Here is a 13,346-nt window from a genome sequence, read left to right on the forward strand (position 1 = left end):
TCCTACAGAGCCACACTTGTTTTTCCTTCACCTAAACTTTAGTAATGGGGGTAATCAGGAGTCCTTTTGTATTTTATTAGTGGTAGTAAATTGCTGTGGAAAAGTGAATGCTTCGGCCTGGCATTTGTCTGTTTCAGTTTTGTTTAGATAGATGAAATGCTCATCTATCATAACGTCTCCCATTATGAGTCATGGCCTCTTCACAGACAATCAACTTCTATTCAACCACAATGTATTTTTATATCTACTGTAATTTTATATCTACTGTGCCGTGACTCTTGATCAGCTCATGAGTGAACTGCATTTTATCTCATGGGTTAGAATTAATGAAGGACAGAGATCAACCCCATTAGTGTTTATGTCGTGACTTATAGTAGAACTTAATTAGTACTAGACATCTTTCTTGTCTGTTTCCCAGAACAGACTAACAAATTTCCTCCCTGATAAACTTACTCATAGGAGGGCTTTTCAGATTTAATATGGAGAACATATTTGCTTCCTCCAAGGAGCTGGTATGTTTTCTTTCATGGATGCTGCCTACTTCCCTTAAGAAGACTCCAATTATTCTGTGCTGTGCACCAGCCACTGTCATGATTTGAAGCTGATTTAGGATATTTCAGAAAAAACATGGCTTTCTATCTATAAACATTTCCTTCATTCTTGTTTCCCCCCCCCCTCTGGTTTCCCTTTATATTGATTTTACCTCGTCTTTAAAAATATTTTAATTATCATAAAACCCTCTTCTGAAATAAGATCAGAATAAGTAGAGTCAATTCAAGTGGCATATTTGCAATTCTTTTCAACTCTGTAGGAAATGTATTGAAAGGGACACTATATACCTTGGAATAAAGGATTAAATAACATATTCATCTTTAGTTTAAATTCTGGTTCCACCTACATAAGCTGTAGAAGGATCAAACCTTGTCTGCTCAAACTAGATTTCTTCCCAGTGCTGGGGATTGAGTTGAGGACCTCGTGCATGCTGGGTAATATTCTACCACTGACCACTGACCCAGCCCCTCTTACATACAAATGATATTTCTTTCTCAATGCAGCATCATGATATTGCAGCCATTTTTGTGTAGCCCATTAATTTCTTTATTTCTTCACTTGATATTTTAATTGAAAGGATGTGACTTATGCATTCCAAAAGAGGCAACTAAGGTCTGTGTTTCCTTATTCTCTTTCTCTGGTCATTATTTCCCTACCAAATTCTTCTCTGCAGAGATTTATCTTTGAGAACAGACTATAAATGGCATTGGTAGGTGGCATAGGCCCCATCTCTACCTACCATCACACAGGAATTAAGTTTTGCATTAAGATTTCAGAAGGAAAATGAATCATTAGGCCTTTAGCTGTGACACTCAGGAACAAGTGTTGACTACAGCAACTTTCTAACCAAACATATTTATAAGGAAAGGGGGTGATTTGAAAAGAACAGGTGAGATACAGTCAGCTTCTTGCACTTGTCAGTGTTCATTACAACCCAGGAGGCACCAGAAACTTCTGGAGGAATTGGTCAAACACCAGATTGTTGGTCTCTGGCTCCCAGAATCTTTGTTTCAGTGGATCTGTGATGGGGCCTGGGAATCTGCATGTCTAAAATGCTGCTGCTACCTCTGGACGGGGTACCACATTTCAGAGCCACCTATTCAAAGCCTACCCCGACTGCTGTGTACACATGAGCTGGGAGCTCTACACAGTGCAAATGTGAAAAAAAAAAAAAAAACCGTTCAATAAGGAAAGTTCAAGATTTATCACATCTTAAAGAGGTCTTCAGATAAACCTCTAAATGTTAGAAAATACCTCTTGGGCAGGCCAGACTCTTCACTCTGAAGATTTTCATGGGTAATATTATAGAAATATATATTCAACAGACAAAGAGCTTGAGAAAATATCTCCCTTCAACTCACCAAATTAATGTCCCATAGAACATTCAGAAAACGTGAGGCTAAAATGAATGATAGAGCTATGTAACTGTTTCAATTCACCAAGTTTTTAAAGTTTTATTTGACAGAGAATTCTTTTTCCAAATGAAATCTTGCCCAGAACACCAACCTATCAGGCAGTTTCTTGGCAGAAAAGACATCATTTGTAGAGTACTTGAAGCACCTGGAGAATCCTAATATTCCAAAGAGCGCAGCTTGAAACCCCATTTACTGCATGGTAAACACAGACTTCCAGGATGAATGTTAGTGCTGAAGGCATGCATCTCTCCAGCCCAATCTACTCCCCTCCTCTCTAAACTGGTGTTCCTTCTCTCCTTTAAAAAATTGAAGATGAGGGAGTTGTAGAAATGTGAAGGCAGGTCAGTGTTCAGTGAGTTCACCGCTGATAGCGTTTCCCTTCGCAGTATTCTAAAAGTGACTGGATATGGCTGGTTAACAATGCAAAAGATCTTGTGTGTTCAGCCACAAGGTGTTAACCTCTGCTTCTCCTAGTTTTTACCTTTCCCTGAAGAGAATCTGAATCTCTTCTTTATTTATATGTCCTCCATTTGAGGCTAGACACACAATACTTTAATTACTGTGGTTTCTCAAAAGAAGATTAATGTCCCATTTTCCTCTTTGTTGGTGACTGTTACCGGTACCTGCCTCTGATTCTCAGCAGGAACACTCAGCAAATGGTAAGTGTTGCGTGTGACATTTTCATTACCTAATTTACAAAATTTGCCTTACCCCCGACAGCTGTAAATGAAAAAGCTGTAAAACTAAATGAAACATTAGAAAGTCAAGACAAGACCGTGGAGAGAAACTTGCAAGAGCTTCAGAATGAGATTGACTGGATGCTGAAAGAACTCAGAAGTAAAGATTTTCAAACCCAGAAGGAAAAGGCTGAGGATGAGCTGGTGTGAGTAGATGTTCTGGGGTCTTTTCATTTGATCAATTGAACAGCATTATTAAGTGTTAACTACATTTCTACCCCAAAAGTGAGCAGAACACGATTTCCTTTCTTCTCCGGGGATGTTTCTTATTATTTATTTTTCATACTCTCATTTAATTCTACCTACTTTGCTTTAAAATTAATTCAAAGCCTGTTTTTCCTACATATATAAAATAATAAGTAAATGAACTTTTTTGGTGTTACCTTTCATAAGCAGGCTGGTAGGCTTGCTTTCCTAATTACTGATGTTGGAAGTGTTGGAACTATCAATAAGCTTAAAAGGCTAGAAGTGTGACTTGGCTAGTAGGTGTTTGCTTTATACGCACAGCACTTGACCTTGATCCACATTACATAAGCTGGACATGATGGCACACCTACAATTCCAGCACTTGTGAGATAGAGAGGCAGGAGGATCCGAAGTTCATGGTCATCCTTGGCCACATATCAAATCCAAGGCCAACCAGGTGAACATGAAACCCTGTCTCAAAGGAGGACAGAGAGAAAGGGAAGGGGAGAGGAGAAGAAGAGAAGGAGATGCAGAAGGAAAAAGAAAAGATGGGCAGGGAGAAGGAGAAAAAGGAGGAGGAAGAGATGACCACCTACTTTGATAATGATAAATAAGTCACACTTTGTGGGGCTATCATTAGTTTGCCATTTTAGGAAACACTGGCAACTTAAGTCAAGGACTTTCAAGATTGCTGAGTTGTAAGAAAAAGTAGAGTAGATTAAAATTAAGGGGCTTAGGGACTTAGCTCAGTGGTAGATCCTAGCAAGCACAAAGCCCTGGGTACAGTTGTCAGCTCCAAAAGCAAAAATAAAAAAGACAAAAATAACAAAATTATGATATTAAGCTAGCTACACAAAACCCTGGTGTGATATTTTATTTGTGCTTTAATAAATAAAGCTTGCCTTAGAGGTCAGGGAAATAGGAATAGCCACTAGCCAACTATACCTTACCAGCTCTGCATCTTCTAAATCTGAGCTACTATCCATGCCTTTATGTGCCTTGCTGTTCTGCCCTCTCATTGGCTCTTAGCCCAGCTACCTCACTTCCTTGTCACTGCCTGTCTGTATAGACCTCCAGGTCTCTATGGTTAGTACTGGGATTACAGGTGTGTATCACCACACTTGGCTCTGTTCCCTAGTATGGCCTTGAATACACAGAGACCCTGCCTGATAAGTAAAATATCACCACACCCTGGGAGTTCTATCTACAATTACCTAAGCAAACCGTCACTCCTCACAGTCAAAGAAAGTATCGCATTGTGTTGGGACAACTGGCATTTTGATCTGTTTGTCTTTATATATGCAGCGAAACAAAACTTTTCCTTTTGTCAGTCACACTGTGATCATGGCATGATACCCCTAAACAACTAAAAGTAGAAGCTTCCTACTAAACTTAACAGGTGTCTTTTCAATTTTAATTTAGAATTCTGCCACAATAAGACACCAGTTCACCTTGACTTAGTGCATAGTGAATCTGTTGGTGTGTTTTCACATATATTTAATTTTTTTGTGTTAGCATCTCCTCATAATATAGCTTAATGTAAGTAAACCCTTATGATGTACACTTGGGGGCTGTGGGTATTTGCAGGGAAGCAGAAAGCCTTGCAAAGAGAATAAACAGGCTGGTTGGAGAGCCCAGAGCCAAGAATGAAGAAATGGAAAAGGACCTCCGTGAGAAGCTGGCACGTTACAAGGACAAACTTGATGATGCTTGGGATCTACTGAGAGAAGCCACAGAGAAAACACGAGATGCTAATCGCTTGTCTGCTGCCAATCAAAAGAACATGACCATTTTGGAGGTGAGAGCTAGGTGCTTTCTCCTCATTATCTTGGGAATGGGGAGAGGGTTGAGTACATCTAGAATAGTGAAGTTGGCATATGTTTACAAAGGTCAAGACTGTGACTCTGGGAGGTCTTCTAAGAAACAAAACAGTGTGTGTGTCTGTCTGTCTGTCTGTCTGTCAGTCCATCCATCTGTATCACTCAGACTATGGAAGGTTTGTAATGATGGCCTGCCTGGAAGAAGCTTTTCCCTGAGAGACAGAGAACCTCCACGTCAATGACAAGCATGCTACCACCTAGAAATCCAGATGGGATCAACCCATTCCCAAGTGCTACAATGAGTACATTATAAGGGAACATGCATAGATGATTGCTAAGCACCCCAGTGCCATATAATTTTGCAATTCACCAACCTGAGTGACAAACTGAATTCAGAGATGTGGTTACAAACAATCGATACAGTTCCCTCTGCATGTGTGGAAGCTGAGGATATGAGAGACCCGAGAGACCAGATCGGGGGACCCTTCATTCCCTTCTTCTCTGGAATGTGTTCATGGACAATGACGTTTTTAATGGGACTAACGTGACAGATGAGTCTGGGTTATTTTCCCTCCTTCCCCTCACAGAGACCAGTCACCATTTACCAGTGTTCTGCTGAGCTTAAAATAAAAATAGGTTCTTTGCAGCATCCCTTTTTCCCTCCATCCCTCCACCCCTCCCTCACTTCCTTCTTTTCTTCCTTCCCTTCATGCTTTTCAGTCTCTTCCTTGATCATAACATGGACAGACAATGCTTAGGTCCTCTGAGAGTGCATGTAATGTACACAGTGGCACAGAAATGTGTTTGGTGCTTAAACACCTTTCTCTCCATACACAACCCACCTCTTCTTGTTAGTTTCCCAGCGGATCTGAATGCTGCAGGAAACCCACAGCTCTGCTAATGTGGAATTTCACAATCAGCAATAACTCAATACTCCAGCGTTGCACACGGTTTCTAAAATGTTTGTTGAGTGTCACTGACAGAGAATTAAACCGGCCACACAATTTAGTTCTTGTTCTTTTATTTGATCTGTTTTCCTTTGGGTCTAAGAAAAGTAAATTAAAGGAAAAACTGGGGGAGACATTCCCTCTTCTGGGACTTAGCCTTGTCACAGTGGTAGGAGACTGAGGAGGTAGACTTTCACTGTAAGTAATGTATCTACTCTTAACCAATTTGGGGACCAGTGACACACTAGCAATAATCAAGAGAAAGCAGTCTCTGGAGAGTCAGAAAATGCTGAGGCTGTCCTGTCACAGGCTCCATCATGACATCCTAGTGCCGTAGCTTACCCAGAGGTCTACCTCTTCATTTTATGGCATCAGTTTAAGAAATTAAAATTCCCTGTGTGGAAAGCCTACTAAGTATTGGAGAATTATTTCAGGAAGAGTTACCGCGGCACACTGAAGGGGGGCCTCGGCTTCTCCTCACATGAGTGATGTGTAAAACCAAGCACTGTCATTCTTGGACACCCTGGCAGATGCTTGTGCCTATGCCGTCAGCCCTGGAGTTCCATGTCATCATTTCTGTATTTTTATTTCATAGGCTGTGCTTCACTAAGTAATAAAGGCTTATTTAAATACTTTCTGGATGAGACAGGTGAATTAAGTAGATTATCATGAAAAAAAGTATGGTGTTTTTTGTTTGTTTACATTGGTAGAGCTATTAAGATTGGTGCCAGTCTAGCCTTTAAAAAGTGCCACTTAGGGCCATTTGAGATGGCTCCGTGGGTAAGAAAGAGCCTGAAAAGCTGAGTTCAATTCCCAGACTTCTTGTAGTGGAAGGAGAGACCTAACTCCCTCAGGTTGTTTTCTAACTTTCACATGTACACATGTACATTTACACACACACACACACACACACACACACACACACACACACACACACAGTAAAACAAAAGTTGACTGAAGAATTCATTAAACAGACAGTATCTACCAGGAAGTGGTGACACATGCCTATAATCCTAGCTCTTGTTTGGCAGAGGCAGGTGGATCTCCATGAGTTGAAGGCCTCCCTAGTCTACAAATTAAGTTCCAGAATAGCCACGGTGGGTACATAGAGAAACTCTGTCTTGAGAAACTGAAAAAAAAAAAAAGGAAGAAAAAAAAAACAGACAGTATCCATGATTCATGGGTTCCCCTGCAGAGTCTACATAGGCTGGCCTACGGTGTTACCTAGTGTCTATTCCTAAAATCCTTGGATTCACTTACTAGCCACATAGATTTGAAAACAGTGGCAACATCATACACAGCAGATTTAATAATGAAATGGCTTTCAACTTTCATTGTACTGTACCTACTGTTAAGGTAATATTAAGACCCAAGTCAAAGGGATAGTTGTTTATTCATTTTAAAATGGCCAGCTAGTAACCTTGTTCTTAAAAATATCCTCCAAAGCTGGGGATGGTGGCTCACACCTGTGATGTCTGTACCTGTGAGGCAGAAATAAAAGGATAATAAGTTCCAAACTATACTGGCTACATAACAAAGCCTCATCTCAAAAGACAAAGCAAACAAAACAAATCCTCCAGTGACTCAGACGCAGCCTCCAGTCTAAGAAACCCTGATGTAAAACAACAACTCTGATGGCCTTAATAACCTGAATCTACTTGGAGGTACACACAGGCAAACAAACCCGTCACTCTGAGCACTGCAGTGAATACCATGTAAGTAATCAGTGTGGATAGGGGCAGCTTACCTGCCCCTGCATGGAGATGCTGACACTTATTCTGGGCCCAGAGTATAAGTACCATCTGATAGAAGCAGGGGTGAGGAACATTTCAGAAACAGGGACAGGCACATGAAAAGCAATATAGGAAAAGAGGTAACATGTGTGACAGAGAATTCGTGATTGGTAGAATTGGAATCGAGTACATGTGACTGAATGTTGGCACAGATAGCCAGTGGAAATAAGCAGAGTCCAAACCTTGAGTTACAAGAAAATTGGGTTATGTGACTAAAGAGTTTTGACTATAGCTTAAACACTATAGGAAGCAACCAAAATATAGAATCATATACTAAAATTGCACATTAAAGGGCTTGTTGGGGGCTCGTGTAAACTGAAAACCGAGCTTTGTGTTATTAAATAGTGTGATTATAGGCCAAGAGAGTAAACTGACCTAGCAAATATGGCTGCTGTTGGTAACCCAGTCATTTCAGGTTGAGTATGAATAAAAACTAACTGTGTCAAACTTATAATATGAAAAAAATCTAGGTAATGTATCATTTCCCTGTATTTAATATTATAATTTATATTGGCTAGGAGGGTCAACAAAATATTTGCAAACATAATGTCACCACACCAAAAACTGTGAGAAACTGATAGAAATGAGAGGAGAAGATGCTCTCCAACATGGAACTGTGAAGGTACCAGGCAATCACAAGAAATGTCAAGTAGCGCGGGCCGGCTCATTCGCAGGCTACATAAAAGTCAGTAGTGAAAGGCGGCTCTGGAAATGCCCTTTGGGATGAGATCACAGAAGGCTTTGAACACAAGCTACTGGTGGTGGCTGAGTTAGAAGGAAATTTCTAGCCATTGAGAGGAAACGGTGGGGGATCAGATGAGGGACTCAGTGAACCCTCTGCTCCAGTGCCCACTCTTAGTACTTGACTGCAGAAAAGACTGCAAGAAAGAAAACTAAGTTGCTACACAAAGGTAGATAGGGACGTGGTATTTGCAGGTTCCTACAAAAGCTATCGGATAAACCACAGCAAAAAAGATGGGCAATAGTCATCCTGAAGGGCTCTGAAGGGATGAAGATCTATTAGCTAGAAGTAAAGTAAAGGTAGGAGTATAATCAACCTTGATATCTAAGCAGAATGAGTTAACTATTATCTTATGGAATACTTATTATTTTTATTGAGAAATTCATGAGTGCGTGTAATGTGTTTGATCAAAGCCATCACTCATTCTGTCCCCTGCAATTCTTTCCCATACACCCCTACTTTCTTCCCATCCCAACTTCATGTGTCTCTTTTTTATAAGTCACTGTGTCCACTTAAAGCTACCAATGTATGCATAGATACAGGGCCATAGGCTAGAGCTTGGATAACCTACCAGGGGCTTCATTCCTAAGGAAAATTGGTTCTCCCTCCCACAGCAGCCATTAGTTGCCAATAACTCCTCAGGGGTGTGACTTCATGAGTCCTCCCCCAACCCTATCATAATTTTAAAGACTAACTGTCTCTATATAGGGGCCTTTCTTTTTTGTCTCTTAAACACTCTGAGCTTCCAGTCCACTTATTCCATATCCTACATCCATCTTTACTCATTCCTTTTTATTTATTTTCATAACACTAATCTCATGGTTACCTAAGCTGACATATTAATTGCCTAATGCTCTTTCTCCTTCTGTTTTAGCTATCTCTCCACTGTTGTGGCAGAACAAATACAAAATAAAAAAAATGGATAAGGAAAAGGTTATTTAAGTTTCATCTGTCAGCGGTCTCAGTCCATGGCCAACTCATTCCGCTGTTTGCAGTCTATGGCAGAGCAGAACATCATGGCAGGAAGATCAGCATAGAGGAAGGATGGTCACCTTGTGGTGTCCTGGAAGGAGGAAGGGAGAAAGGGAGGAGGAGAATGAGAAAGGAAGACTCACATGATAAATGTTTTACTTTCTTGTATTAGTGATTCATTTGGCCATTGTTGAACATTTAAGATCCATACCATAATACTCTTCCAGAGGAGTCATAAGAAATATATCTTCAATTCTGATTGGATCCTCCAGGCCCCAAATGGTGGCCAGCACAAATATAAAAATACTTTTTTAATCAATAAGAACAAAAGAATGTCATAAAGCAAAGAGAAATCAAAATTTTCTCTGATTTCTCTGGAGCTCCAAATCTCCATATTCCTTGTTTCAAATCTAGAGTCTATTATCTAATTTGAAAATCAGCCACCTTTAAAACTTGTTTGCTCTCTCTAGATCATCATTTGCTTAAAGATGTGATAAAGAACACATTGTGACACTTACATTATAGTTGGATCCCTGAACTGACCCAATCAAAACTTTAAACAGATACTCTCTACTTTACTTAAAGGGAAATAGATGTAGCTCTTTGCTTAACATGCCATTGGCATAGTACCTTTTAAAATTATGTCTAGTGTTCTACCTGCATCTATGCCTGCAGGCCAGAAGAGGGCACCAGATTGCATTATAGACAGTTGTGAGGCACCATGTAGTTGCTGGGAATTGAACCCAAGACCTCTAGAAGAGCAGCCAATGAATGCTCTTAACCTCTGAGCCATCTCTTCAGCCCTGACATAGTATTTTAAATGACTTTGGTGTATTACTACAAACAAGTCACAATGAAAAGAGCACTTTTGAATTTCTGTGTACAATGTACCTTTACATACATTTATACAAGTGCTAGGGGCTGAGTGGCTATTATGTAAAGAATTCCAGACACTTGGAAGCAAAGATGTGACTGGAAATCAGTGACACTGGAACTTCTCCTGGGATTTTTGTCCAAAAAAAGTGGCAATCACAAAAATCAAATACTCCACTGAATCTTCCAGAAACACAGTAGCTCAATGAGCTGCATCACACACAACACAAGCCATAAGCTTCCCTTTCATTCATTCATTTAAAACCATTTACTGGGGAAGTTCATAGGGGTACTAGAGAGACAGTGCTGCATAGGACTGTTTCAATAAGATTCATATTGTAGTAAAGAATATATTCTTGGTTCTAATTAGCAAGTATATGAAGTGGTTGGAAGCCTGGACATGTGAGACAATGTACAGAGTAATGGTGTGCTGGTGTACAATGCATGATCTGCAACAGGCACTATGATTCTTCCTTATACATTCTATTCATTGTCCGTCACTATGCACAGTTCAGTAGGCTGTGTCTTTTCAGTGGTCTCTGTACATGCATCTGTGATGTGTTTATTTCTCTGATATCCATTACATAACTGATGTTTTTAGAAACCCCCCCCAAACAAAAACTAACCAAGATGGATCAATCTTTATAAAAAATGAAAGTTAAAAAAATGAAAGTCATTTATACATCTATAATTGGTGAAATACCCCCACAGATTAAATTTTAAAGGAGTCTTAAAAGGTGACTCATTTGACAAAGTGCCTCCCACACAAGCCTGAGGACCTGAGTTTACATCCCCAGTACTCATATAAAAGCCTTCTGTAGCAGCCTGTGTCAGTTGCCTCAGTGATGGGAGAGTGCGGAGACAGACAGATCCCTGAGGCTCCTCAGACAGTCAGCACAACCAAATCCTTGAGCTGTGTGTACAGCGACAGAACTCATGTCTAATGCAAGATGAGAATGATTAAGGAAGACATCTGTATCAACATATGCACACATACGTATATGCACATGCACCTACTTACAGATAGGCATTTACCTACCTAACATGTACATACACCATACAACACTCAGGTATACACACACATACACACACACTCACATATACACACACATACACACATATACACATACACATAAAACACAGCCACAAATGCACTCACATTCATATACACACATATATACACACTCACACACATAGACAATAATTAAGCTAAGTGAGAACTAAGAACAAAACTATCAATAGAATAGTTAACAATTACACAGCATTTCTTTGTGCCTGGCAGTTAGAAGAACAATCTTTTTTGTTTAATTTCACAGAAGCCTGAGTTCTTGTTACAGAGTTCATTCTGAGTCAGTACTTCCCATAAAGAATTGAGACGATGTATTTCTGACAAGCTTCCTGTTGAGGCTCATACTGCTGGTGAAGGAACCACACTTTGAGTAGTGGGGAACTATGCATTTTGTAAGAGGTCACATTGCTTGCTCAAAATTTTGTAGGTGTTGTTGTTTGTTTGTTTGGTTGGTTGGTTGGTTGGTTTGGTTTGGTTTTTCGAGACAAGGTTACTCTGTCTAGCTCCGGCTGTCCTGGAATTCACTTTGTAGACCAGGTTGGCCTAGAACTCACTGAGATCCACCTGCCTCTGCCTCCTGAGTGCTGGGATGAAAGGTGTGTGCCACCACCACCTGGCCTAATTTTGTAGGTTTTTAAGCTGGGACTCACCTCAAGATGGCTGTTGCCTGAATGTGATGTGCTCTACCTAGTATGTACATAAGGATTAGGAGGAACATGGGTGATTTTTCAGATTGATAGTCAGGGAATGGGCCATGACTGAAAATATAGAGGAAAAGAGCCCAAAGGACTGAAGAACATGTGATAGAAGGAGCTGAAAAGATGTGTGTACTGGGAGCATGGGGAAGTGGTGGGTGATAAAATTAGGAAACAGAGGTATGAAGCTAGCACTCACTCAATGCAAATAAGAAACATGATTTCTGTAGTCTAAGAGTCCTTTCACAGCTCAGAATCCAAGGCCTGTTAGGTAGATACGAGTAACACCTTTAAAATTTCTATTTAAGTGTACGTGTGTGTACCTGAATGCATATATGTGTACCACAAGCATGCAGGAGCCCAAGGAGGTCATATGAGGCATTAGATCCCCTGGAACTGTAGATACAGGTGGTTGTAAGCCACTGTGTGGGTGTTGGGAACTGAACCTTGTCATCTGCAGAAGCAGCAAGCGCTCTTAACTGCTAAGCTCTCTCTCCGGCCCTGCCCCCATGTGTTATACTTCTAACTACACTATGTTGTCTGCGACTCCTCAGTTAGTGCCTTAGTTCTTTCTGGCTGCTATCACAAAATACCAGAGCTGTCTAGCTTAAAAGCAGAATGAGTATATGTCACATAGTCCAAGGAGCAGGGGTAGATAATCCAATATCAAAATACGGGAGGACTGGTGATTGGCGAAGGTCTGTTTGTTGGCTCACAAACTCATCCCTTTGCTGTGGCCCTACATGGTGGAAGGGTGAATAAGCTCCCTTGTGTCTCTTTTATAGGAGCACTGAACCCATTTATGGGATTTTAGCTATATTCTCTCATCACCTCCCAAAGGCCCCACCTCCTAGTACATTGGAGTACTGAATTTCAGCATAGAAATCTGATGGAGACAGAAACACAAAGACCACAGCACTGCAATGACTCAGTTTCCTGCTCATTTCAAGTTGATGAACATGGGCCCTAAAGAATCAAAGGCTCATAGGCTGCTCTGAACATCTTTAAAAAAAACTACATTAATATGAATATAAACTACCATTAGTATTTATTTACATGAAAAATATATAAACATTTAAAGGCCAGAGACTAACAATTGATTGTGCTAAACATGTAGGGGGAATGAGGGTTGGCAGAATATGAATGAGTTTGAAGTACCAAGAAAATAATAGGCAAAGGCAAACTCCACATGAAAGCACAGCAGTAATTCTCTCCCATTGATTTTCCTCATCTAGGCCAGGAATGAGGTCCATGTAGCTTTGAGACAAGCCGTTAAGTTCCACAGAGAAGTTCTCATCTCATGAAATCATCCATTAGGTCTATTCTTTTGGGGGACAGTTTCTTTTTCTTGAAAGATATTCTCTCTAAGTTCCCTTCAAATTCCCGTCTTTTGAATTTTACAGTATTTCCCTAGAGTATATTTATGCTCACAGTGTAACTATTGCTGTGTAGGTTCTGGAACGCAATGCATTTTTCCAGTTTAATCTGGCACACTAGGTGCTGGGAATACATGCTCCGCATTTGCATTGCAGTTAAGATGGAGGT

General features: G+C 40.4%; 1 protein-coding gene across 1 annotated transcript in view; it reads left to right on the top strand.

Moving 5' to 3' along the window:
• Nucleotides 1-13,346, top strand: part of Lama2 (laminin subunit alpha 2) — a 571,985-nt gene that overhangs the window by 440,671 nt on the left and 117,968 nt on the right. Inside the window, exons 36-37 of the mRNA XM_076552567.1 lie at nucleotides 2,688-2,850; nucleotides 4,478-4,688. Coding sequence (XP_076408682.1) covers nucleotides 2,688-2,850; nucleotides 4,478-4,688 — 374 coding nt within the window. The remainder of the gene's footprint in view (nucleotides 1-2,687; nucleotides 2,851-4,477; nucleotides 4,689-13,346) is intronic.

Source organism: Peromyscus maniculatus, chromosome 16, assembly GCF_049852395.1.
Source record: "Peromyscus maniculatus bairdii isolate BWxNUB_F1_BW_parent chromosome 16, HU_Pman_BW_mat_3.1, whole genome shotgun sequence".
Taxonomy (NCBI): domain Eukaryota; kingdom Metazoa; phylum Chordata; class Mammalia; order Rodentia; family Cricetidae; genus Peromyscus; species Peromyscus maniculatus.